Source organism: Fusarium solani (assembly GCF_023522795.1).
Source record: "Fusarium solani strain SB1 chromosome Unknown bctg00000003_1, whole genome shotgun sequence".
In the NCBI taxonomy this organism is placed as follows: domain Eukaryota; kingdom Fungi; phylum Ascomycota; class Sordariomycetes; order Hypocreales; family Nectriaceae; genus Fusarium; species Fusarium solani.
In genome coordinates this window covers 473,156-498,885 of record NW_027072154.1, presented here as the reverse complement: position 1 = coordinate 498,885, position 25,730 = coordinate 473,156, and the positions used below count along the sequence as shown (strand labels likewise).

At 52.1% G+C, this 25,730-nt stretch overlaps 10 protein-coding genes across 10 annotated transcripts; 6 read left to right on the top strand and 4 right to left on the bottom strand.

Annotated features, from left to right (window-relative positions):
• Nucleotides 1-510: 510 nt before the first annotated feature.
• MRS44_005715 (uncharacterized protein) lies at nucleotides 511-3,595 on the top strand (the record flags this gene model as incomplete). The annotated part of the gene is made up of 3 exons (XM_065621499.1): nucleotides 511-839; nucleotides 914-2,162; nucleotides 2,213-3,595. 3 exons carry the CDS (start codon nucleotides 511-513, stop codon nucleotides 3,593-3,595), a joined length of 2,961 nt encoding a protein of 986 aa, XP_065477571.1.
• Nucleotides 3,596-3,732: 137 nt separating this feature from the next.
• On the bottom strand, nucleotides 3,733-4,359 carry MRS44_005714 (uncharacterized protein; the record flags this gene model as incomplete). Its single annotated transcript, XM_046281931.1, has 2 exons — nucleotides 3,733-4,074; nucleotides 4,123-4,359. 2 exons carry the CDS (start codon nucleotides 4,357-4,359, stop codon nucleotides 3,733-3,735), a joined length of 579 nt encoding a protein of 192 aa, XP_046140724.1.
• Nucleotides 4,360-5,583: 1,224 nt separating this feature from the next.
• On the bottom strand, nucleotides 5,584-7,036 carry MRS44_005713 (uncharacterized protein; the record flags this gene model as incomplete). Its single annotated transcript, XM_046271987.2, has 2 exons — nucleotides 5,584-6,233; nucleotides 6,280-7,036. The coding sequence occupies 2 exons, from the start codon at nucleotides 7,034-7,036 to the stop codon at nucleotides 5,584-5,586; spliced, it is 1,407 nt and encodes a 468-aa protein (XP_046140725.2).
• Nucleotides 7,037-7,344: 308 nt separating this feature from the next.
• MRS44_005712 (uncharacterized protein) lies at nucleotides 7,345-8,311 on the top strand (the record flags this gene model as incomplete). Its single annotated transcript, XM_046280596.2, has 2 exons — nucleotides 7,345-7,701; nucleotides 7,751-8,311. 2 exons carry the CDS (start codon nucleotides 7,345-7,347, stop codon nucleotides 8,309-8,311), a joined length of 918 nt encoding a protein of 305 aa, XP_046140726.2.
• Nucleotides 8,312-8,491: 180 nt separating this feature from the next.
• On the bottom strand, nucleotides 8,492-10,518 carry MRS44_005711 (uncharacterized protein; the record flags this gene model as incomplete). The annotated part of the gene is made up of 2 exons (XM_046270093.2): nucleotides 8,492-9,634; nucleotides 10,120-10,518. The coding sequence occupies 2 exons, from the start codon at nucleotides 10,516-10,518 to the stop codon at nucleotides 8,492-8,494; spliced, it is 1,542 nt and encodes a 513-aa protein (XP_046140727.2).
• Nucleotides 10,519-11,224: 706 nt separating this feature from the next.
• MRS44_005710 (uncharacterized protein) lies at nucleotides 11,225-12,132 on the top strand (the record flags this gene model as incomplete). Its single annotated transcript, XM_046280597.2, has 4 exons — nucleotides 11,225-11,383; nucleotides 11,443-11,532; nucleotides 11,594-11,731; nucleotides 11,878-12,132. The coding sequence occupies 4 exons, from the start codon at nucleotides 11,225-11,227 to the stop codon at nucleotides 12,130-12,132; spliced, it is 642 nt and encodes a 213-aa protein (XP_046140729.2).
• Nucleotides 12,133-14,003: 1,871 nt separating this feature from the next.
• MRS44_005709 (uncharacterized protein) lies at nucleotides 14,004-14,900 on the top strand (the record flags this gene model as incomplete). Its single annotated transcript, XM_046274762.2, has 1 exon — nucleotides 14,004-14,900. One exon carries the CDS (start codon nucleotides 14,004-14,006, stop codon nucleotides 14,898-14,900), a length of 897 nt encoding a protein of 298 aa, XP_046140730.1.
• A 208-nt stretch (nucleotides 14,901-15,108) lies between these two features.
• MRS44_005708 (uncharacterized protein) lies at nucleotides 15,109-15,777 on the top strand (the record flags this gene model as incomplete). Its single annotated transcript, XM_046279853.2, has 3 exons — nucleotides 15,109-15,346; nucleotides 15,394-15,631; nucleotides 15,678-15,777. The coding sequence occupies 3 exons, from the start codon at nucleotides 15,109-15,111 to the stop codon at nucleotides 15,775-15,777; spliced, it is 576 nt and encodes a 191-aa protein (XP_046140731.1).
• A 180-nt stretch (nucleotides 15,778-15,957) lies between these two features.
• Nucleotides 15,958-17,793, bottom strand: MRS44_005707 (uncharacterized protein; the record flags this gene model as incomplete). The annotated part of the gene is made up of 4 exons (XM_046274763.2): nucleotides 15,958-15,992; nucleotides 16,048-17,508; nucleotides 17,568-17,688; nucleotides 17,740-17,793. The coding sequence occupies 4 exons, from the start codon at nucleotides 17,791-17,793 to the stop codon at nucleotides 15,958-15,960; spliced, it is 1,671 nt and encodes a 556-aa protein (XP_046140732.1).
• Nucleotides 17,794-18,394: 601 nt separating this feature from the next.
• MRS44_005706 (uncharacterized protein) lies at nucleotides 18,395-23,144 on the top strand (the record flags this gene model as incomplete). The annotated part of the gene is made up of 6 exons (XM_065621498.1): nucleotides 18,395-19,212; nucleotides 19,290-19,439; nucleotides 19,496-20,446; nucleotides 20,498-21,371; nucleotides 21,425-21,815; nucleotides 21,892-23,144. The coding sequence occupies 6 exons, from the start codon at nucleotides 18,395-18,397 to the stop codon at nucleotides 23,142-23,144; spliced, it is 4,437 nt and encodes a 1,478-aa protein (XP_065477570.1).
• Nucleotides 23,145-25,730: the final 2,586 nt, after the last annotated feature.

The window sequence follows — 25,730 nt, the reverse complement described above, 5'->3', positions numbered from 1 at the left end:
GGCAGTGGGATGGGTGTGTTTTCTTATCCTTCTCTAAGAGTAATAGTAAAATTCACCAAACACTAGAAAATATTCACCATTTTATAATAGTTTTTATCCTAATCTTTTAGAGACTCCATAAATACCTATCATAACCCTAGAGAAGAGTTAGATGTGCTTTGCTCCCAAGTGCGCCAGTCCAACAGGCCTCAATCACGGCAAGCCGTCCGCCTACCCTAGGGGCACTCAGCCACCACACTGCGCGAGGCTTTTCCAAGAGTCTGAGAGGCTGCAAGTCCAAGAAATGATTGTCTTTCGGGATACCGACAATGTCATACCGAGCTGCATACAACCGTTCCAATCATTCCTCGGCCAATTTAGCCGCCGCATGCAACCCCTCAGCGGGATGCAGGCCTCAATTGAGGATCATCATGGCCGTCTGGGCTTAAAAGAGCCTCACGGTGGATCGGACCGAGAATCAGCTTCTTACCTCAGAGGATACATTCATTTCTCTACCAAATCATCGTTAAAATGTCTGACGTCCAAGTTCACCCAAAATCTCTTCCTAATTGGAACAACATCGAAATCATCCATCGGAACACTCTCCCGCCTCGAAGCAACTTTTATGTCTACAGCACCGAGTCCGATGCCTTGACCCGCGATGTCACTAAGGCAAAGGCCCTCTGCCTCTCTGGGACCTGGAAGTTCAACCTCTCCAAGTCTCCCTTCGAAGGCCCAGACAAGTTTCACGACCGCGAATTTGATGCTTCTGGGTTCGGCGATATCCAGGTTCCTGGAATGTGGCAGCTTCAAGGCTTTGGGAAGGGCCGCACTACACCAATGTCGATTACCCATTCCCAGTAGATCCGCCCAACGTGCCATTCGCGGACAATGAGTGTGGGCGGTACATCACTACCTTCACGCTCGATGACAGCTTCAAAGATCACCAGCTGCGTCTGCGCTTCGAGGGCGTGGACTCCTCATTCTCCCTGTGGATCAATGGCACCTACGTCGGCTATTCCCAAGGCTCTAGGAACCCGAGCGAGTTTGACGTAACGGAGTTGGTCGATATTGACGGAAAAAACGTACTCGCAGTGGAAGTCTACCAGTGGTGCGATGGGAGCTACCTCGAGGACCAGGATCAGTGGTGGCTCAGCGGCATCTTCAGGGATGTTTACTTGCATGCCTTTCCTAAGACTCATCTCAATGACTTCCAGGTCGCTACTGAACTTGATGAGAAGTTTGAAGATGCTACCCTAAGAGTTGACGTCGAGTTGAGTGGCTCGTCGGCTGTTCAGCTCAAGCTGCTTGATCATGAAGGCGGAGAGGTTCTGCGAGACACGAAGAACATTTCGGGCAAGGGCACATTCGAGCTGCCAGTCAAAGAACCAAAGAAATGGACCGCAGAAACGCCGTACCTTTACACACTCATCCTGAAAATAGGCGAAAAGAGCAGTGTCGCCCATCGTATTGGCTTCCGTACCGCTGGGCTGATTGACGGGGTCTTTTGTGTCAACGGCAAACCCATCAAGATCCGAGGCGCAAACCGACACGAACACCATCCTGACCATGGACGAGCCGTGCCGTACGAGTTCATGAAGCAAGACCTCTTGATCATGAAGCAGCACAATCTCAACGCCATCAGAACTTGTCATCAGCCCAGCGACCCACGGCTGTACGACCTGGCTGACGAACTGGGCTTCTGGGTTCTCGACGAAGCAGATCTAGAATGCCACGGCTTCTGGTCAACAGGCGGCGATCCAGCGTCCTTCATTTCGGACAACCCAGTTTGGGAAGATCAGTATGTGGATCGGGCCAGACAGATGGTCGCTCGTGACAAGAACCATGCTTGCGTCTTCATGTGGTCTCTCGGGAACGAAGCCTTTTACGGGCGGAACCACAAGGCCATGTACAAGTGTATCAAGGACATGGACTCTACGCGATTGGTGCACTACGAGCAGGATTACGAAGCTGAGACGATTGACATCTACAGTCGCATGTATTCCAGCGTTGATGAGATTGTGGAGAAGTTTGCTAAAGCGGAAGAGTGGACGAAGCCTCTCGTTCTGTGCGAGTTCATCCACGCAATGGGAAATGGCCCCGGAAACATCAAGGAGTATATCGAGGCGTTTTACAAATATCCGCGACTAATGGGAGGATGGGTGTGGGAGTGGGCGAATCACGTAAGTACCCATTCTCTTACCATACACTGCGACATTGTTAACCAGCGTAGGGACTACGTACCAAGACAAAGGACGGGGAAGAGTACATGGCATACGGAGGTGACTTTGGCGACGAACCGAACGATTACAACTTCATCATGGATGGCGTCTTGTTCTCGAACCACACACCTACGCCTGGTCTGACTGAGTATGCTAAGGCGGTTGAGGCTGTTCAGACACTTTCGCTTGAGGGCAACAAGGTGACAATCGTCAATCGCTATGACTTTATCGGGCTCGAGCATTTGAAGGGTACCTGGAAGATTGTCGCCGACGGCAAGACCGTGCCCGGAAAGGAGATCGAGATACCCAGTGGCATCAAGCCTCACACACAGGCAGCCCTAACTCTAGACGGTTATGATGAGTCTCTCCTAAGTGACATCACAGGTGAAGCCTATCTTCATCTCAGCTTCGTCATAAAGGAGGACACAAACTGGGCAAAGGCTGGTCACCAGGTCGCCTTTGGCCAACTTCAGATCTCCAAACCCGAGTCCATCGCTGCACTGCGATCCTTAGGCTCCGGAACACCAACTGTGGAACAAGTATCCCCATCTCTACTCGTCGTTCGATCATCTACCGGAGACTCGACTTGGGACATCAATCTCGCTGCTGGCGCCCTCACGAGCTGGAAGCGTTCTGGTGTTGAACTCCTCACGACTCCCATTACGATGGACTTTTACCGCGCCCTCACCGATAACGATCGCGGCGGCCACGGCAAAGAATGGCAAGAGCGCCGCCTACACCAAACATCCCACCATGTGCGACAAGTCCAATGGCACACAGACTCAAACACAGTCCAAGTCCAAGTCACCGGCCGCATCGCGCCGCCCGTCCTGGCTTGGGCCGTCGACGTCGTCACCACGTACGACTTCCACGGTGACGCTCTCCGTATCAACGTACATGGTAAACCGCACGGATTGCGACTGCCCGAGACGTTTGCGCGGATCGGCGTCACGGTTGGGTTGGACAGTGTATCTGATGTCAAGTGGTGGGGACGAGGACCCGGGGAGTCGTATGTGGATAAGAAGTTTTCTCAGGGCTTTGGGAATTGGAGTTCGAATGTGGATGATTTGTGGGTGGACTACGAGTTTCCTCAAGATGGAGGTAATCGGACGGATGTGCGCTGGGTAGAGTTCGTCGGGAGTCGAGGGCGTGTGTTGAGGGCGAGGTTCGGGGATCTTGGAGGCGCAAGTTTCTCGGCGATGCACTATACTACGAGGGACGTGGATGAGAGCACTCATCCGTATGAACTGCGGAAGAAGAAGAGGGAGGAGACGATCGTGAGGTTGGATTGGAAGCATCACGGACTGGGAACTGCGTCTTGTGGACCGGCTACTCTGCCAGAGTATCAGCTGCGAACCGACAAGGAGTTTGACTTTGAGATACTCCTGGATTAGAAGTCTTGGCAGGTCCCAAGTGCGATATGAATGGGATGATCTGAAGGAGAGATGGGATTGGCGATGTAGTCTCATGACCACAGAACATCTATCTACCAGAATCCTCGCACATCTACGCCCTCTTCACCTGGAGAGGCTCACGTATAAGCCCAGGCCGCATAATTATCCCCCGCCATCTGAATCTGCACCCCATCAACCTTCAAACATCCCTTCCCCTTGAACTCTCCCGTTGTCGCTTTGAGTATCGCCTCGTCTGCCATCGGATTGTTGAGAGAAGTTGGACACGCCCACATACCCCGGTTGCCATCCTCCGGTAGCCAGACTAGAACTGTAATAGGCATCTTGCAGTCCGAAATGATCTGCGACGCTTGGAAGCCGCCGACTTTGGAGCCTGGGGGTCGGAGGGCCGAGTGCGCGGAGGGATACGAGATTGTACCGTCGGGGGCGACAAAGATGAACTGGCCGCCTGGGACTGCAGCCTATTTATTTTTTAGTTTGTGAATGGCGCAATGGAGGACTGAACTCACAGCTAGGGCAGTCATCCTCTCGTCAACCTGTGTTGAAGTGCCGGCAGGACATTCCGTGGTGTTGTCGAGGCCACAAAATGTTCCTGGCGCAGAGGCGCCGATTATAAAAGCTTTGTCGCGTGCGTTGATGACTCGAGCGTGGATCTCTTCGATTGACGGAGAGAAGACTGACATGGTGTAGTAGGCGTTTACTACGACCAGCGGAGCGAGGAGGAGGCCTGGGATGACAAGCTTCATCGTGAGGGTGTTTTGCAGCTGTCGGCGTCTGAGAATTCGACCTGGCAATCGAAGATGACAGAAATAAGAAGATGTTGAAGTAATGTGACCAAGTCAATCAGCGTTGCAAAAGAAAGACAGTGGTGACGTTGGGTTGGACAGATGGGGAAGGCCGATTGGGAAGTCGCGTCCCTTTTCTACCTGCCTCTATCCACGCGCAGCATTCTTGTTACATACAGCGGCACCTGGAGCTATCTGGCTCAGTGAAAGGCAGGCTTCAATTGAGAAGATGGCCGAGTGTTCAAAAGAATGGGCCCAGCCCTCATCCATACGGACAACGTCTCCATGCTTTAGGTAGGGTATCTAGGTATTCAGGTAGACTTGTAGGTGTCCCTCTAGTGCATATATCGGCAAAGGAGGATCTCTTAATGAGGACAGTCGCATTGGTAGGGCTTCCCCAATTCGACTATAGACTTCAATGTGAAGACTGGTAGCTCCATCGATACTAAAATTGTGAAACTTCAATGACGAGAAAGACCCTGAGCACTTGTCCACCCCAAGATTCGTCATCTGGAACCCTAGAATCCCGGTTCTGAGATGCGAGAGGGCTGTACACCAAGAGCTGCGCTCAAACTACGGGGCGAGGTGACGCTGTTCTCATCTTCAGCATCACTGGTGACGTCCAGGGGGACACGATGAAGCACGGCAACGTACGAGTAGAGACAAAAACGTCGCCTCGGCCCTCTCCGCATCATGGCCAACTAGTACGCCGTATCACGGTGGCTTGGTCCCCTATCTTCGTCTGAACGGGGACCTGGGAATAGCGCATCGCTTAGCCATTGTGCAGGCATCGCTTAGACACAGAATTGAAGCCTGTAACCAAGAAAATGTACTCGTATTATCATATCTATTGCTTCGATGCCTTCTTGCCCTTTATCTTCCCAATCAAACCCGCCAACTTGGACTTGAGCGCCGGCCCAGTCGTCTCATTCGCCCCGACAAATCTCCTGATAAGAATATTATACAATCCTCCAAACGCCAGCGCAATAGCTGTCGACGTGAAAATAATCACGTTGTAGGGCATGCTGAAATCGGGGGTAGGTAGGTACAACAGCAGACTCGTCGTGCGGATGTTCATCACCTTAGGTTCCAGGGTCGTGATGACAGCTGCTGCTACGTCGAAGCCGCGGTTTGCGTCGGGGGGATATTCGGTGTAGCGGAGGATGGACTTTTCAAAGTCGTAGGTTAGGAAGACGGTGCAGTGAGGGGGATGCGCATCAGGAGTTCCAGCTGGGTGCCGCGCGCACGATCCAGGGCTGGGCGGTAGTAGATCTCCTTGATGATGTCCGTAGAGTTTTCCGCGGGAGAGTCTGCGATGCGAGCGGAGAGAGTGTGCAGGTAAATACGCATGAACCAGGGAAGTGACTCCATGTACACAAACTCGACATCAGTGTCGCTGGGGTTGCTAAGAATGGCCTGGACACCACCATGCTCCTGACCATGGCCGTTGAAACTGCGCTCAGCGTAGAGAAGAGGAGTTTCAGGCTTGTTAAGGAGCTTGTCCTTATCTTGGGACTCGGGCCCCACTAGCATAAGCTCAAATTCATCGTTGGGGTCAAGATGGTAGCATCGCGATGAGCCATCCGGGGCCTTGATCTCTCGGGCGCCTTGTGTGGCGTAGAGATCTCGAGTTTCGGGGATCTGGACGCAGATGGGAGGGACATCGGGATCGGTGAGAGGGCAGGTTCCCTTCATGGGTCGGCCAAAGACTTGGGAGAGGCTCCAATCTTGACCGTCGAGGTTGTCGGCGGGGAAGCATGTAAACTCGGCATGGTATGGCTTGGAGGTATCGCAAATGAGCTGGTCGCCGGGGGGAGGTCTCGGGATGGGGTTATCTGAGCTTGGTTAGACATGCAGGTCAAATTTGTGAGGGGAACGTACTCTGAGGCCTCTTGGATCGGTTCACGTCCAGAACCATGTCGATAGTCTCCTCCATCTCCAACACACAGTCGCCATCTGCCTTACACTTGGGTCGCACATCAATGGCCATGCTCTGGAAAGACGCATCAAACAGCTTGTGGCCATCCAACAGACTAGCAACACCAGCCTTGCCCTTGCAAGGGAGCAGTTTCAAGAAAGGTGTCAGGTTCTCCGTACAGACAACTTCATGCGGCAAAACACCGTGAAGAAGCCTCGTGTTGGCGAGCGATGAGTTGGAGTGGTCTCCATCGGGTTGGAAAGACATGACCGGTCGGATTGTCCTCGTCGAATCGATAAAGTTCAGACTGGCGCAGAACAAACCCGACAAGGCATTCGTCAACGTCAACCACTTCTCATCCGCCTCCTCGTCCGTTTCAGCATCCAACCACGCCCACAGCTCAACACCAGTACCGCCCTCGCGTGTGCCATCCCAGGGCCTCGCGCCCCAGCGCTGAGCATCCCACCGTCCTAGTGTGAATCGAAGGTGCAGCTCCCTGGTGCCCGCATACTGCAGGATCTGGCCCAGCGAGCGCGGGAAGAGTCGAAAGTTGTGCGCTTCAAAGTCGGCGATCGAAGTGTTGGCGCGGAAGTTGAAGCTCGCCAGCAGCTGGGATAGGGGCAGAGGGCGGAGTGTCAATTGCTCGTGGTAGTCGGATGCGGCGGCGAAGGCGAGGCCATTGGTGACGGCAAGGAGGAGATACGCCAGAAAATGGCGCATTTTGAAGGTTTATATATCGTAATAGGGCTGAAGATTGTGAGATCCGACTGGATTTCACATCTCACCCTGCCCGTTTTAAAAGATCGACTTGGAGTTGGTCTTCGTATCTTGAAGCTCCAGCTGGCCCATCTCCAAGTCGCGACGTGGACAATGACGGCTGATAAGGTAAGCGGTGAGATTTGGCAGAAACATTCGGCGCGCGCTTCCTCCACATGCCGTCGCATCTTTGGATCTTCAAGGCCCCGCCATCATCACAGCTACCAATCTTTACAAACAAACCCTTTACGACGCCTGCGCAATAGTACACCATGGCCGCCGAGCAGAGGAAGCTGCTGGAGCAGCTTATGGGCGCATCCTCGACGTCGCGCGCCGCCCAGCTGTCCATGAACGATCCCAAAGTCTGCCGCTCCTACATCGCAGGAACATGTCCACACGACCTCTTTACAAACACAAAGCAGGACATTGGGCCGTGTCCCAAGGTTCACAGCGAAGCACTCAAGGCTGAATACGAGGGTCTATCGGATAGGGAGCGACAGAAGTACGGCTTCGAGTATGATTATATGCGCGACCTGCAAAAGTACATTGATGAGTGTAACCGACGCATCGATGCTGCGCAGAGGAGGTTGGAAAAGACACCGGATGAAATTCGCCAGACCAACGTTTTGGTACGCTCCCTAGACCTGTGTATGGAAGAGACATGCTAACAGTTCCCAGCTCAAGAGCATTTCAGACCTCACAGCCACCATAAACAACGGCCTCCTCGAAGTCGAAATCCTCGGCTCCATGTCCGAAGTATCACGCGCCCAAGACGAGCTTTTCCGCGTCCGCCAGGCATCCCAGTCCAAGCTCGACCGCGAAAAGGAGCTCAAGGCCCTCTCAGACACGTCCGGACCCTCGGGCCACCAGAAACTGCAGGTCTGCGACGTGTGCGGCGCGTACCTCAGTAGGCTCGACAACGACCGCCGTCTCGCCGACCACTTTTATGGCAAGATGCATCTGGGTTATGCGCAGATGCGCAAGACTTATGATGCTTTTCCTAAGGAGATGAAGGGGAGGTCGAGGCCGCAGATGGATGATGATGGGCCTGGTATGGGTGGACCGAGAGGACCTAGGGGTCGGGAGGTTACAGAAGCGGTCGCGGAGGTAGGGGCTACCGCGGCGGATGGTAATCTAGCTGGAAGCGGTCTTGTACATGTATATCTTGGGTTGTTGGCGTTTGGGCGCTGTGTGAACAAAATTGGACGGACCACAGACTTTGTTGAAATACCCTTCTAGATGAGGTAGAGCTTGGAGACAACATGAAGATTCTTCAATCTGGCGTCGACTCGATACTTGTACCATCTATGCCGCTGCTACCCAGTGATATTTCCAACTCATGCTTTTCTGCTGTGAAGCTGCTTCGCATTCTTGCGGCCCATCATTACTCCAGCGATCCGAACTATACTTTCGATACTATCATGACTTGTTGTTGAGCTCGTCAAACTCTTCCATCTCATCACCCCATTTTCCTCCAGGGCTCAATGGTTCCAATGGTGGTGGTGGTGCTGCCGCCGCTGCTGCGAATGCAGGCTTATTGCCCGCTGGTGCAGGGGCAGAAGTCTTCTTACCTTCGCCGGGAAGAGCTGGGAAGTCCTCGGCAGCTGGAACGGATTGCTTCACAGGCGCGGGAGCCCTAGGCGCATGCCCATCTTCATGACCACCTCGTCCGCCTCTTCCTCCCCTACCGCCGCGACCACGACCTCGGCCTCGTCCTCCTCGATGTCGATCGTCCAAGAATCGGTCCACATCGTGCTCTTCGCCATCCCTTGACGCGTAGCGGCTACCTCCCAGGCCAACGTTCCTAGATCCTCGAATTCCACCGTTTGCGCCCCTGAATCCCCTACGAGCTTCCTCCTCTTCCAGAGCCTCCTTGCCCTCATCCCAGCCGCCCTCCTTCATACCCATAGCCTTGAGCTTTCTTTCTCGGTTCTTAGCACGCTCATCCTCCATCTTGCGCCTATCCTCCTCGCCTTGTCGCCGTCGCTCAGCTTCCGCAGCCCGTCGCTTCCTAGCCTCTTCCATTCCACGGGCATAAGACGCTGCGTGATCCTTCTCATCCTGCTCGGCCTTTTCAAACTTGCGCGCTTTCTCCGCAGAGACTAACTTCATCCTCTCCATCTTGGCAGCCAACTCCGCCTCCGTCAGCTTTTGCCGCGGGTTGGCACCCGACTGGAGTCGCGTGGCGGCATTGGCTGCTGTATTCTGCGGTCCCTTCTCCCTCGGAGCAGTAGGAGCATTTGGCGGCGCATTCGAGGTCTGTGGGGGAGCCTGTCGTGCGGGCTTGGGAGCTGGGGCGGGCTTGTCGGCGTATCGCGATGAGGCGAGACCGGCGGGCTTTGCGGGGGGCGCTGAGCTTGCGGGTGGCGGCGCAGGAGGCTGCTCTTGGACTGCGACGGGTTCTTGGATCGGCGCTACGGGCGTGGGCTCTGGTTTGGGTGCGGGAGCTTGTTCTGCGACGACGGGTTCGCTCTCAACGGGCTCGCTCTCGACGGGCTCAAAGTCATCGTAGAAGAGATCGTCGTCGGTGCGACCGCCAAACTGGTCATCCATGGCGAGGAGCTGTGAGGTCGCAAGCAAGCGCAAGTAGGGTAAGGATATATAAGAGAAAGCTCAATTGTGAGAGCAATAAGAGTCAAGGCCCCAATAACCAAAAAGCAACTGTGAGACCAATAGGTAGACAAGCGAAGGTTGGGAAGGTGATGGATGAGCTTGGATACACCGATACCCCGCCACCGTTATTGACCAGTTCGGTGGGGGAAAGGCCGCTGAGAACCAGGGATTGGGAGCGGGTAATTATCGGAAAGAATTATCGGTGATTTAGTGCCCGATCGGGCCGATCCTCGGTGAGCTCGGTGAGTCTCTAAACATCGCGTGAAAGCTCAAGCAGCTTCATTTCATCCATCGTCAGTCATCAAGGCCCTTCTAACATCTCCCACTTTCTGATACCAAAATAATTATCGCGCGTGACCAGTCAACCTCGCAAGAACCGCCGCCTTCAACTGTTCCTCCGTCCTCGTCAACCTCGCCCGATACCGTCGACAAACTGCCTCCACGTTCCCTCTCTTGCTGTAGTCGTCCATCACACAAACAATCGCCCTTCCCGACTTCACTGCCAACCCAAGTTCCAGCAGGCTGATAGGCGCCGCAGTTGCCCCGTGGAAGAAAAGGACGACAATGTCGGCCGCCTCCTGCATGTCCAGCTCCCACCAGATCTGCTCCTCCCAACGTTTATCCGAAAAGTCCTCCTTCCATGTAGAATCCCAGTCGTCGCGCTTTGGGTTGAAGATTGTGACTGCGTGCTCACTCAAAGCCTGGGTGAGCGTCTCGCGCCAGTCAGGTTCGCCTGTAGCGCTTGTCGTGCCGGCGAGAAAGATGGATGTATTTTTCTGGTCATCTGCTGTGGGCCTTGTTGGGGCCATGAGGACTCGGGCCTGTGATGTCATTTTTGCTACTTCTCCGTTTGAGGTCGAGTGAGTGTCTTTGTGATGAATGATTGTGAAGTGTCAGAAGTGAGCATGAGCTGAGATCCCCGCGTTTGAGGCAGCTTGAAAGCCACAATGTGATTGGCCACTGAGTTAATAATGAATAGAGTCGAGTGCACTGCATTTTCTGTTGCCATTTTCTTGATACAAATTTTGTATTCAAACGGGTCTTTGCGATTTTTATTGTACTTAAGTTGCGATATGCCCACTCTCGTCTCAAAACAAGCTTCTACAATTGGAACAATGGATGCATGCTCAATTGTTATTCACCTCCTCACCTCAACTTCATCTGGGCTTCATATCACTGTTACCTCACATTCACTGTAGCATCTATGCTAAGATGGATTGTTCACTCTTATTCTCCGTAAACGGCAGTCCGTGCAAGAGACAATACGAGCCAATACATTTCTCTGGCAACTCAATGCGTTCTATTGATCGCACATTGTCAAATCTATCTGTTCAAGAATGGAGAATTTCTCAACACCAGCATCTCCCACGCCTACAAATTCTCCCTTCTTTTTCTCCTTCATGATTCTTCTTAACTTTACACATATTCTCTTGATCAACAAACTTCCAAGTGAACTTCCTCTTGAAGCTTACTCGAAGCCATCCTCCTCGCATCCACAGCTCCCAAGGATACCACTACCACAACATCGCGACGCCCACTATGGAACGACGCGACAACATCATCACGCCATGGCAGGAAAGGGCCATGCAGAAGGGACGGACCCCTCTGCCAGAGGCGCCTGGCGCGCGGCCTTGGGTGACGCACCTAGAGACACTTGTTGCGGCCCCTGCCGCTTTCTTCGGGCTGGCTCCCGACACTGTGAGTCCATCCCTCTCTTCTTTCCCGTCATTGATTCAGGTCTAACATCTTTCTCTTAGGGTTCTTCCAGTGGTGTTCGCTGGGATGTCACTGACATCGCCAAGCTCCTAGTCCTTCGACAGAAGGCTGAGGAGTGGGAGAAGATCGCCGTATGTACTCTCGTCTCGTGAATACCATCGCAAAGACTGTGACCTAACGGCTCCTCCTTAGTCCAAGATGAACCGATCGATCACCACGGTGGTGTCCACCTGCGCCCTATGGTTGGACCGGCTCAACCAGCACGTCCTCAGCGAGGAGGACAAGAAGAGTGAGGAGACTTGGGTGGAAGCCCACCGCCGCTGGTCGGCGGTGCGGCAGTGAACGGGGGGTTATTTCTGTTGTTGGTTTTCAGAAGGGAAAGCGGGAGTTTTCAATTCCATGGTTACGGGATCATTCAAAAAGCAGACTGGCGCAGGTTGTGCACTTGACATGATTTTTTCTTGCGAGTGATACAGCGTGACGTTGTGTTTGATAGGGAGCTCGCGAAATCCATATTTGGCCGTCAGGTGGTGGTCACCGATAGCTTTCGACCAGAACGACGGCCTGACGCTTCGTCGCTTCGTCAACTTGGTCGCTCCGATCTTGCAGGGGACTTGGGCCGGCTTGAGGAGGTCGCTGATGGTGAATGGGATGTGCCCCGTGCGGGTGCTGAGCGAGTCCCTCTCAACCCTGTGCAAGCCGGTTACTACCTAACTCAAGTTAAAGGATAAAACTGCGCGCAGGCCAAGGTCACAGCCAACTGTCGGCGAGTTCATGATGTCTTTTCGGCAGCCCATCGACTCCACTCACCGAGGTGGAGGTAGCCCTCGTAGGAGAGATCACAGTTCGGTTTGGCGATAACGCTGGAGAAAAGGGCGCGGTATGTGGAGCCCCTACAGAGGTATCTGTCGTCGCTACAGATATGGAAGGTCTTAACGGGCAGAGGTTCGCTCGTCATGATCCTTTTGCTTCTACACGACCCTCCTCCTCGTTCTTCTGCACGTTTACTCTTGATTGCAAAGAACTTTGGTCGAGAGGCTTTGGAGACACAGCAGCTGGCGGAGATCTGCTCATATTCTTATAGCCAAGGGAGAATGTCGTGTCGGGGATGGTATCGTCATCATCCTCGAGCCTTCCAGTCTCTAGCTGTTGTAGCTGTTCGCGAATCTTGCTGGTCGCTCTGGTGCTTTGGTCCTCGCGTTCAAGAAATTCGAAACGTCACTCCTGACCAAGACCCTAGGTTCGAGCTCATGTGTGGACGCCCGGTTTTCAAGCATCATCATACAGCCTGTGTACGGGTCCAGAGGGGCCAGATATATCTCGTAGCGTTCAAGGGCATCGAGCTTTCTTTCAACGATGGCAAAGAAAGCGCGCTGTTGTTTGTCGAATGTGACGACACGTAAAGCGTCTCTGTTGTGGCATTTGCGAGATGGCACCGATCGATGATAAGCTTCATAAGCTACGATTTTGGTCTCGTTGTTGATGATAGTATCAACCCAGATCCGTTGCAATGGAGGGTAGCCTGTCCTGTCTTGTCGTGTCTTTCACATATGAGTGCCATAGCAGGTACCATGTTACCTGGTGGCTGGAGAACCGGTGATGCAAGTTACTCAAGCCATTATCCCTCCCCCATAGAGTCTTTTGATCACGTCTATTAACATTATCATTTCAACTTTGCCCTGTCTACCTTCTTACTTGGCTTACCACGCATCTTCTATAAGATACAGTGCTGCCAGCCAGGGCTACTACTCCCGCCAGTATGACTTTGACTTTCGTTATCGTCAACTATGTCCTATCTTCTTTCTCTTTTCTACCGCCCCTCGTAGGCCCAGGACGCTCGATCATGGGCATTGGGATGAGCCTCTCGTATCCGGGTTGCGTTGTTGGTCGTGATAAACAGCCCTCAGTCGTCGCAGGTTAGGGCTTGTTGTGCTCTGGAGTATAATGCCAGATTTTATCACCTGTAGCCAGTGCCATGAACAGTGAATCTAAACTTCTCGGCTCGTTTGTGCAGTTTGCGAGCCGCGTCGCTTTATTCTTTCGGTATGTCCGGTCTAAATGAGCAACACAGGGCTTTTAATTAGCCATTCATTTTCAGATTTCTGCAATCTGGATCGCTCAAAGTAGCCTATCACCTTTCAGTTGGAGAGAAAGCCGCGCAAGCGTGTCTGCCGTCCTAACGATGAGGTATTCCTTAAAACCTCCAGTCTTCCTTATGATGACCCCGAGTCGCTGATGGATCATGGATGTCCCCTTCTGCAAAGGAATCTTTCCCTCCGGGTCAATTAGAAGGACATGTCTCACATCTATGCATATTCGGCTTGTACATAAGGACCAAATCTCCTCTGCTTGAGATCCGTTACTCTTGGTTGAGAGGACAGCTGTAGGAAAGCGTGGAAGGATGAGGATCACAGTTCATAATTGGAAAAACGATGAAAAATTTGGTATGTTAGTATTTGGCTGGAATGCTGCGTTGCTAAACGCCATCTGACTGAGCGGCGGCCCACACCGCAACTGTCACGCCCCCTCAAGTGAACTCTGCACCTCCAACTCCACGCTGCAACCTCACATTCATCAACAATTCCGTATCCCCAAAGACACAATGCTCATCCCTCGTAGCGAAGCCATGTCCGAGCATAAGCCACACAAGCGAATCATCTTTTACCATCAAACCCAGTACAGAGACGACACATACATCTCCATCCTCCCCGCTCTCAATCCCGCAGCTGGCGTCACACACGTCATCGTCGCGGCTATCCATCTCAACGCGCCGGACAACATCACCCTGAATGATGACCTGTACAGCTCCTCTAAGTTCATCCCACTCTGGGATGAAGTCCGTCAGCTGCAGGCCGCCGGCATCAAGGTCCTCGGCATGCTCGGCGGCGCAGCACAGGGATCCTACACTAAGCTCGATGGGTCACTTGAGGGCTTTCACAGATGGTACCAGCCACTTCGAGAGATGATCAAATGGGCGGGCTTCGATGGTTTGGATCTCGATATTGAGGAAGCCATGTCGCTTGGTGGAGTTGTTCGCCTGATTGACCATTTGAAGACGGACTTTGGGCAGTCATTTCTCGTGACGCTTGCGCCTGTCGCGCCAGCGCTGCTTAATAGGCAAAATCTAGGTGGATTCAATATCGAGGAGCTTGAGAAGGGATTGGGATCACGCATAGCGTGGTACAATACGCAATTTTATTGCGGCTGGGGCGACATGAGCAAGCCTCACGACTACGATGCCATTATCGCACGAGGCTGGCCACAAGAAAAGGTCGTCATAGGTCTCGTGACAAACCCAGCTAACTGCTCGGGTTACGTGAGCGATGCCAAATTGAAGGCGTGTCTAAAAGAGCTAGTGAGTAGGTATCCAAGGATCGGAGGTGTGATGGGATGGGAATATTGGAACGCGGTGACGGAAGAAAGCCCGGACGTAGGGACGCCGTGGAAGTGGGCCGAGATGATCAATGACATCTTGAATCCGAAGCGCAAGGGAGAGTGAGATAGCCTACAGTATGGCGGTCATGTATCGGGAACGGCCATCGATGTATCGATGACGACAAGAACGTTCCACCTGATTGGGCCACATTGAAACCTAGAAAGGCCGCTGCCTGTTATATATCTTTTCTTAGTCTCTTGAATACAGCATCAATCCTCTTTTCTCAATACTTTCTTCGACATTGTCTACCGAGTGGTGAACTCCTGACAAGATGGCCTCCGACGAATATCACATGAAAAATCACCAGCACGCCTTCGAATCAGATAACGACGAAGGATGGGAAGCTCAACCTCCATATCAAAAGCCGGATGTAGCCACCAAAGAGCGCGCCTCGTTTGAGCGCAAGGTTCATGGCTCCTGTCACTGCGGCAAGGTGCGATACTGGCTGAACAAGGATAAGCCGCTGGCATCCAAATATTGTCACTGCATCGACTGCAAGAAAATTCACGGTAGCTGATAAGCCCTTTGTTACAAAATCTTGGCTGATTATTGCCAGGCGCTCCATTTCAGTGGGCTGCCATCTTAGAGAAGACGGACTTGTCTTTCGAGAATGGGGTTCAAGGCCTACGATTTTACAAGTCGGCGACAAAGAAATCCGAGCACGTGCTCCCGTGCAAAGTTGGCTGCGATGAATGCGGGAGCTGGATCATGGACGAAGGGAGAAACATGGTGCTCCTATTTCCGACTCTGCTGAACTTGGACACGCCCGAGTTGCGAGAGAACTTTCAGAACCAGTGAGGATGAATTTCACTCCTTGATGATGAAGCTGACACTGTCTAGATGCCACATCTTTTATCCGCAAAGAGTTGTGGATATCCCGGACGGGAAGCCCAAGTGGAGCGGGTTGGACGAAAAGAGTGAGTTGATGGATGAGCCCTGATGAGAGATGTAAGAAGTGTAACCGGATGCAAATTTGAACACAGGATGATCAGAACAAAGTTGAATCAGGTGAGCATTTAATATTATATAGTAGTGCAAAGGGTTACCATGCCAACGGTGGGCTCTTGGTGGCTCTAGGGTATAGGAGTGGTGCCTTGACACATGCCATAGCTGCAGTCACTCAAAATACAATGACAGGGTCAAAAATATCCGTGACTACAAATATCCATGTCAGTAAAGCTGTTACCATCCAATTCAGGACCTAACTTACTCTTGCTTGTCCACTGAACCCAAGGAAGCCCCGGCTCCCTGTCCCGCAGCTCCCATATCTGCTCCAGCTGACCCACCAGTGTCTGCGCTCTGATGGCAGCATAACTTTGACAGCTGCTCAGTCTCTGCTTGATGAGCTCGCGTACGCTGATGTCAACAGCTTCACATCCAGCTATAAAGAGCGGGAAGACGAGGGCGCGACTTGACAGTGAGTTGACGTTGACACAACTAGACTCGCTCTGAACTTTGGCCACTTGGCGCCTAATAAGCGGTACTGTTGACGGCAAGTCTCTGACCCGCGTGTAGAACATGATGGATGCTGCCAAGTGCATCGCTTCGTTGACGTGGAGGAGAGCCACTGGATCGCCGGGATTGTCGCTGGCACTGTTGATGTCACGGTTGTGGGCGACTAGTAGAGCTTCTTCCAGGGCGTCAGCAGAGGCCTCCATCTCGGTTGTGCACGTCTGGAGAGTCCTCTTGGCTTGGGTCAGCTTTGCCATCCTCATCAGTGGGCCGATGAGCCGCCGAGAAAAAGCATATGCGGGATGCGTGATCCACCTCTCGAAACCTGGCCAGGGGTTACAGTCCTCTCCATAGTCATCCAACGTGAGTCGCGATGAGACAGTAGGAGACGACTGCAATGGCCCTAGCGAGCTACTCGTGCAGATATCGGTCCAGGCAAGCAAAGCCGTCAACGCATCGAACCGCTTGTCGTGTTGGTGGCGACGGGGATCGATACTCTTGATACAAGTAGCCGCGCTCTTGGCCAGTGGAAGGAGATAGCTGCGGGAGTACTCATCGATGCGAAACAACAACAGAGCAGCAGCCAAAGGAGGAAGCAGAGAGTCTGGCGTGGGCGTCGCGTCGAACTTTCTCGATATCAGCGTCCTTAATGCCTTGTTGTGATGACTCTGAAACGAGACACCGGACGCTTGTGTGGGATGGGCCCGGGTGTAGTAATAAGCCGAGAAGGCCAGGACGGCAGATGCTAGCGTTTCGTCGACAGCAGCAATGGACGGCAGGACAGCTGATAGAGGATCTTGCCAGTGAAGCGACCTGCTGGCTGATTCGTCGTTGTCCCAGCACCGAAAGAACTGGCTTGAAGTATTAATGAAGTAGTGCCAGAGAAGCATGTGCTCTGGACGTGCCCGCAAGGCCGAGGGGAGAATTGAGAGAGAAGGTGAGGGGGTGAATGTGATTTGTAGTGAAGCCTCGGCCTCGAGATGTGTGGAGAAATGGCAAATCGGTGATGTTGATGTTCCAACAAGAGGAAGCTCAACCTCTGGGCTACTTCTGTCATCAGCCACGGGCTCCAAGCCAGCCGCATCCACCCCGATCGCTGCTGTCGCCGAGCGAATAAGCTGATCGATTGACGGTGGCGGAGTTTCTGTTTCACCTGCCAAGGGTGACTTTGCCGTCATAGAGGTGGTAGAGTAAGTGGATGCAGTGCCACCGTCAGGTACTGGGAGCTTGGGTTAACACTTAGGGCTCAATCAAAGAGTGTCATTTTTGGGGACTCACGTTCGTATCCAGATTTGACACATTCTTTCCCAGTCATCAGCTTCCATGGCTTAAAGTTCTGCCTCTCGCAAGGCACGCTTCGGCGGACACAGCGCGTGCAACGGGGCTTCCTCTGATCACACTTGACACATGTTACTAATCATTCTCCAAGGAGGGGCCAAGTAAAACCAACCTTTCTCTTGGTGCGGACACACTGAGCGCAAGCGCCGGGGTTTCGGGCAATCATGTTGGCGTATGCGTATGTGTCGCGACTGTCTGCTCCTCGACCTAAGGTCAAGATGAGATAAGAATCCGTCACGTGAGACTAGTCAAAGGGTGCAGGGTAAGCCACGAGAAACATTTTGCTTCCCCCTTTCTCCATCGTGACACGTTCCTCCTCAATCGACGCGTGACTGACTCGTCACCACAATGCGCTCCGGCATTAAAAGCGTCACAAGCAGTGAAATGATTGCAATTACCGCAACCCCCCTGGCACATTGGGGCTCTGCTTATGCCCGGTAAGGCTGAACTTACCCCATATGGCCCGGGCCGGCCTTAATCTGCCCGTGTCAGGCCATGTTTTTTATTACCCGTGGTTTTACGGCCGAGACGCGTCTAGAGAAAAGCCGGTCCGTCTATCGCCGTCTCCCTTTGCATCGCAAAGTGGTAAATCCGTAGCCTGTAGTAATTGTTTAATACGACTATTAAATGCTTTTATTCCTCAACGTGTGCCTTGATTCATGGCAGTAAAGTCGGCAGTCCCATTGCGATCACAGCTGCTCAGTGACACCATCCAAGTCCCGACATCAATTTACGTTTGAACTGGTTCGTTGACCTGATAGGCCACAATGTCGGAGCCATTGGGAAAACTGCCGTTCAAAGATGTTAGCAACTTTCCCTTACCGGGAACTGCTTCAACTCTTTCCGGCTCTACCAGCCCGAATGAGCCCGAGAAGCTCCCACGAACATCAACCGATCACAACCCTGAGACCGGAAGTATCAACATGAACCAAAGGCACTCGATCGTTCGGGACCTGGCCAGACAGTATACGAAACAGTCAGCTATCTCGGTTGGCGATTCATCCTCCATCTTTGCCAGCACCGATCCCAACTCTCCCCTGAACCCCCGTGGGGACAAGTTCAACGCCCGAACCTGGGCTAAGACCATTGCCAAGGCAGCCAACGACCGAGGCCAAGGTTTTCGTCGTGTTGGACTGTGTTTTCAAAACGTCAATGTCTTTGGATATGGCACGCCGACTGACTTTCAGAAGGATGTGGGCAACGTCTGGTTGGCGTTGCCGGCAATGACGCGTCGTCTGTTTTCCAAGACAGCTGGCCAAACTCGCATTGACATTCTACGCCAGTTCGACGGTCTTATACGCCCTGGGGAGATGTGTGTTGTCTTGGGTCCGCCTGGTTCAGGTTGTTCGACGTTTCTCAAGACCATCTCGGGTGAAACCAATGGCATCTACATCAACAAGGAGAATGCCTACTTCAATTACCAGGGCATACCAGCTGATGAGATGCACACTGCACACCGAGGTGATGCGATCTACACCGCCGAGGTCGATGTTCACTTTCCGCAGATGACCGTTGGAGAGACTCTGACTTTTGCTTCTCGTGCTCGCTGTCCAAGGGATCTGCCCGAGGGCGTGACTCGCAACCGGTAAGAGAACTTCCCCATCTTCATTATTTGCAACCGTGATCTAACATGAGACTTGCCAGATACTGCGAACACTACAGAGATGTCGTTATGGCTATGTACGGCATCAGCCACACCGTCAACACCAAGGTCGGCAACGATTTCGAAAGAGGAGTATCTGGAGGCGAACGCAAGCGTGTGACCATCGCCGAGGCTACTCTCTCGAACGCGCCTTTCCAATGCTGGGACAAGTAAGTCGAGTTTCTACGGTACACCGAACCTCGTTGTGCTGACAATGCGTCCACAGTTCAACCCGTGGTCTCGACTCTGGTAACGCCATCGAGTTCTGCAAGACCCTCCGCCTTCAGTCCGAGCTCTTTGGCCAAACCTGCGCCGTCTCGATTTACCAAGCCCCGCAAAGTGCCTACGACCTCTTCGACAAAGCGACTGTCCTCTATGAAGGCCGGCAGATTTACTTTGGCCCAGCCTCCAAGGCCAAGGAGTATTTCATCAACCTCGGGTTCGAATGTCCAGCACGTCAGACAACCCCCGATTTCCTTACATCCATGACATCCCCAACTGAACGTATTTCTCGCGCCGGATGCAATCCTCCACGAACCCCCGATGAGTTTGCAGCAGCTTGGAAAGCCAGCGCCGAGTACAAAGCTCTCCAAGCCGAGATCGAAGAGTACAAGACGCGGCACCCTCTCAACGGACCCGACGCCGAGACTTACAGACAACTCAAAAAGTCGGCCCAGTCCAAGGGTCAGCGTCTCAACTCGCCATACATCCTGACCTATTCGCAGCAAGTCCAGCTCTGCCTCTGGCGCGGATTCAAGCGCCTGATCGCGGATCCATGGATGACTGTCGGAATGCTCATTGCAAACCTCGTCCTGGGTCTTATCGTCTCTTCTTTGTTTTACAACATGCGAATGGACACGGGTTCATTTTTCACCCGTGGTTGCGTCCTCTTCGTTTCTATTCTCTTTAATGCTTTTGCGTCAGCTCTCGAGATCATGACACTCTATGACCAACGACCCATTGTTGAAAAACATTCCCGGTATGCGTTCTATCATCCGTCCGCTGAGGCATATGCTTCCGTCCTCGTCGATCTGCCGTATAAGGTCCTCAATGCCATTGTCTTTAATCTAGTCTTTTACTTCATGACCAATCTTCGACGAGAGCCGGGCTGTTTCTTCTTCTACCTGTTTGTGGTATTCCTCATCGTTATGGCCATGTCTGGTGTTTTCAGATCGATGTGAGTTTGGCTAGAGGAATGAAATTTGAGCAACCACTGACAGAATAATAGCGCTTCCATGTCACGCACTGTGTATGAAGCCGAGATTCCCTCTGCAGTTCTGTTGATCGCCTTGATCGTGTTTACTGGCTTCGTCATCCCCGTTGACTACATGCTCGACTGGTGCCGATGGATCAACTACCTGAACCCTGTGGCCTACGGCTTCGAGTCACTGATGGTCAACGAATTCCACAACCGAGACTTCAAGTGTTCGACTTACATCCCCGACTACGCCGATGCCCACTCAAACTCCGTGGCATGTAACGCTATTGGTGCCATCCCAGGCCAGGCATACGTCAACGGAGACGCCTACATCAACTCGGCATACAGCTACTATCATGCTCACAAGTGGAGAAACGTCGGAGTTGTCATTGCGATGATCATTTTCAACCACGCTCTCTACTTTATCGCCACCGAGTACATCACAGCCAAGAAGTCCAAGGGCGAAGTCCTCGTCTTCCGCAAAGGCTTCGTTCCGCCAACTTCTGTCAAGGCCAACGATGACATCGAAACGTCTACTTCTGATTTCCCAACCGTAGTGAGAAACCCCGACAACAATGCCCTCAATAGCAAGGGAGCTTTCCAAGGTTCGGTCAGTGTCTTCCACTGGAACAACGTCTGCTACGACATCAAAGTCAAGAAGCAGCCTCGACGCATTTTGGACCACGTCGATGGTTGGGTCAAACCCGGGACCCTCACGGCCTTGATGGGAGTGTCAGGCGCTGGAAAGACGTCGCTGTTGGATTGCCTGGCTGACCGAGTTGGCACGGGTGTCATCACTGGTGAGATGTTGGTGGACGGAAAGATGCGTGATCACAGCTTTCAGCGCAAGACGGGCTACGTTCAGCAACAAGATTTGCATCTTGAGACGAGTACTGTTCGAGAGGTACGTTGACAAACCTCCGAGATTCCGAAGTCATTTTTAACCTGACTGTGTAGGCCTTGGAATTCTCTGCTCTACTCCGTCAACCGGCCAACACGCCTAAGAAGGAGAAGCTAGCCTACGTAGACGAAGTGATCCGTCTCCTGGACATGGAGGAATACGCCGATGCAGTTGTCGGCGTCTTGGGCGAAGGTCTCAACGTCGAGCAACGCAAGCGCCTAACAATCGGGGTTGAGCTTGCTGCGAAGCCACCTATCCTTCTCTTCGTCGACGAGCCAACATCAGGTCTCGACTCACAGACCAGTTGGGCTGTCTTGGATCTACTTGAGAAATTGTCCAAAGCCGGGCAGTCTATCCTCTGCACGATTCATCAACCTTCTGCCATCCTGTTCCAGCGGTTTGATCGTCTTCTCTTTCTTTCCAAGAACGGCCGCACTGTTTACTTTGGTAAGTGATGCCCTGTTTCTTTTGGCACTCTTCTGTCCAGCCGTCGATCTGTGAAGACACACTAACAGCGCTCTAGGCGACATTGGTGACCACTCCAAGACTCTTACCGACTACTTTGAGCGAAACGGCGCCCCGGCTTGTCACCCTGGAGAGAACCCAGCTGAATGGATGCTCGAAGTCGCTGGAGATGCCCCAGGAAGTCAATCCGACACTGACTGGCACCAAATATGGCGTTCCAGCCCAGAGTATCAAGCGGTCCAGGACGAATTAGCTCGCCTACGGTCTCTTGGCTCTGAACGAGCATTCACTGACGACGCCCACGACGCTGCTTCCTATCTCGAATTTGCCGCACCTCTCTCGGACCAATTCTTCGTCGTCATTCGCCGCGTTTTCCAACAATATTGGCGCACACCCACATACATATACTCCAAATTCGTCCTCTGCATCTCCGTGAGCTTGTTCATCGGTCTCGTTTTCCTCGACGCCCCTCTCACAATCCAAGGTCTGCAAAACCAAATGTTTGCTCTTTTCGAGTTTTGCAGTATCCTGGGACAACTGGTGCAGCAACAGCTACCCCATTTCGTTACGCAGCGAAACCTGTATGAAGTCCGTGAGCGTCCTTCAAAGACGTATTCTTGGAAGATCTTCATGTTCAGTCAGATCGTTGTGGAAATTCCGTGGAATATCCTCGCTTCTGTTTTCATGTGGGCGTTTATTTACTTTCCTGTTGGGATGTATAAAAACGCCGACGCAGCCGGCCAAGGTGCCGAGAGAAGCGCTCTGTCCTGGCTTCTCTTCCTTCAATTTCTTTTGTTTACATGTACATTTGCCAACATGTGCATTTCCTTTACTGATTCAGCTGAAGGCGGAGGCAGTGCGGCCAACCTGCTCTTCATGCTGGTCTTTTTCTTCTGTGGTGTTTTGGCCTCGCCAACATCGATGCCGCGTTTCTGGATTTTTCTTTACAGAGTCTCGCCGCTCAATTATTGGATCTCGGCCGTCTTATCTACCGGAATCGCCAACGTGGACGTTACATGTGCAACCAATGAATATATCACCATCATCCCGCCAGCGAACCAGACTTGTGGTGACTACATGGCCAAGTACATGTCAAAGATGGGTGGCTACTTGCTGGACCCTGACGCGACGAGTGGTTGCAAGTACTGCAAGATGAAGGAGACGAACACCTACTTGGCCGCCATTAGCTCTCACTACGACGACAGATGGCGCAATTTCGGTATTGGCTGGGCTTACATTGTTTTCAACGTTATTGCAGCCTTGGTTTTGTACTATTTGGTTCGAATGCCCAAGAGGAACAAGAAGCTCTAGACTGGTGTCGGGTCGACAGGTGGGGGAAAGGGGATCAATCCTCAACACTTACTTTCACTTATGTAATTTTAGACAATGGCATTGAACTCTCACATGGGATGCAAGGGGGAAGGAAAAGTTGCCTGTAGAAGATATTTCGAGACTAATAAGGTGGTAATGGGGAGGTGACGGACGTAGAGAGTTGTAGATGCTGTGTAGCCAGCTTGGCCGGGAAGGTAGGAAATCGCAACTCAGATAATACGAACCCTCACAGGAACTGACATACTTTGTAAGGGATAGAATCATTTGGCTCCAGAAGTCTTTCGAAATTACACATCATCGTTTGCAAGTGCCAACTATGCCATTGAAAATGGCTCTCTGCCGCCATCGAGTCTCTAAGCGCGTGGCGCAATCTTTGCAGACACATAGATGAGATGGAGATTCAAAAGATCAGAGTCATATCTGACGGCTGGAAAAAGACTTGAACTAGGATGAATAGACAAGTTGAATATTGTTTGGGTATGACACATGGAATATTGACGAGTTGGGCAACTTGGACTTAATAAAGTGTAATGATATTGGCAGAAAAAGGCCCATGGCACTTCATGCTGACCTAGGAGTCGAAAGAAGGTAATAAGCCGATAGCGAGCCTACTTCAAAACATTTTTCATCCAGGCATGCCTTGTTTCTCGGTTCTCCCACATTGGCGAGGACGGGGTTATCTGTTTCAAGCGCTCCAACGCGGCACGAATCTCGTCCTTATCCACATCCTTTCCCTCGTAATACTCGTGCATTGCGTTTACCAGGTAAAGGTCATCGGCTATTTCCGGCCAGTCTATCGATGACCGATATGACGTCGGGGGTTTGGTCGGGCTGATGAAACGCTCGTATTTGTCGCGAAAGATGTGGTGATGCGTCGTTGCATCCCAAGCATCCCAACGCCAACGGTTCTCTGAGGTGGCTCTGATGGGTAGAGGGTTCTCTATCGCAGCGGATTCATTCTTTCCGCCGAGTAAAAACACCATCAGTTTCCCAAACTGCTCTGTTGTGGGCGGGAATAGAGTATAAGGACCCCCTCGACGTCCCGCATGGAGGTACACTTCCCTACACTATCGTGGTATCAGTATATATATTCAAGGAACCACCGAGCCCGGAGTACCTCAGTTTCCGACTCTCCTCTATCGAACAGTACGACCCCTCCAAATATCTTTGCCTCAGCCCAGTAGGCTACGACATCAGCGACCCCGTTCGGGTACTGTTCAACGGCCGTGTAAAATGCGTGGCAGAAGGCTGTGGGATGTCGAAAAGAGTCCCACCGAGTAATATCCCGGGGCTGATTTATCCATTTTTCGTATTCGCAGTGTTTGTGGTTTACGCCGTCTAGCTGATATATGTGAACGGCAATCTGATGGCATGACACTGCGAGGAGCTCCAGGAGGCGAAGATGAAACGATATCGATCCAAAGGCCGCTTCAGAAAAAGCGTTAAGCAGCTAGGAGCGAGTTTAGCATTGATTGTAAACTGAGGATAGTCAGATCAACTTGCAGGCAATTTAAAGCGCAATTTCGTAACCGAAAAATTTGATTGAAGCTCCCGAGCTCTCTCGATAACGCCCGGGCAGATTTCATCATGTTGATATGCCGGATGTCCATCTTGTGGCCAGTGAAATTCTACATATGAGCGTTTAACAGGAAGTCCATCAATAATTTCAGCAAACGTGTGTTCTGCTGGGCCCGTCTTTAACACCCGCATCAGAGCTTGCTCAAAACCTTGACGATGATCTGCTTCCAGAAACTCAACACTGAATGATTCGACTGATTCGCCAAAAGCCATTTCAAGGGCTACCAGAGAGGTCCAGGGAGGGAGAAAGAGAGAGAGAGAGAGAGAGAACTGTCGTGCAAAACACCCAGATTAGCCAATTGAGCCGAGAAAATGGTGGTTGAAATAGCGCAATGCAGCATCCAATCAGTGAACCAATAAAAAGGAAAGAGGAATGAGAGTTGAGCTGAGAGATGACGCAGATCAGCCCACTAGAGTTTGGATCGGCGAGAAAATGAGGGGCTCGATCAAAACCTCCACATCTGCCCGCCCTTCTAAGGACTTACAGACACAGCAGAGGTCCAAGAGTCAAACGCTGTTGTTCAAGGCACCTTTCGCAGTTGCAAACGGCTAACTAGCAGTTCAGAAAGAGTTATCTCGTGGTTTTAAATGTCCTGTTCAGTTCGTCGCGAAACTGGATGTGGCAACTGTTTTATAAACATTGACTGGTCACTGTGGGTCATCAGGCCTACGAGGTCAAATTTTCCTTGCGAAATCAGGTTTCACCGGCACAGCCCGGAACTGCCGGTGACACCTGGTTCAAAAGAAGACGGGTTTTGATTGGTTGAAACATCAGGTACTCTATTTCTGGCGATACCTTCATTTCACTTCTCTGACCTCGATGATGTGTACGACGAGATGACATTGGGAACAGCTGGCCAGTTTCTGACTCACAGTTCTTGCTAGAAGCTTCTACGGCGGCGAGTATTACAATGACAGGTCCACGTGTTCTAAAATCAATTTCTCTAACGGAAACCACTGGGCAGACAATTGAGGCCTCCGAGGCCT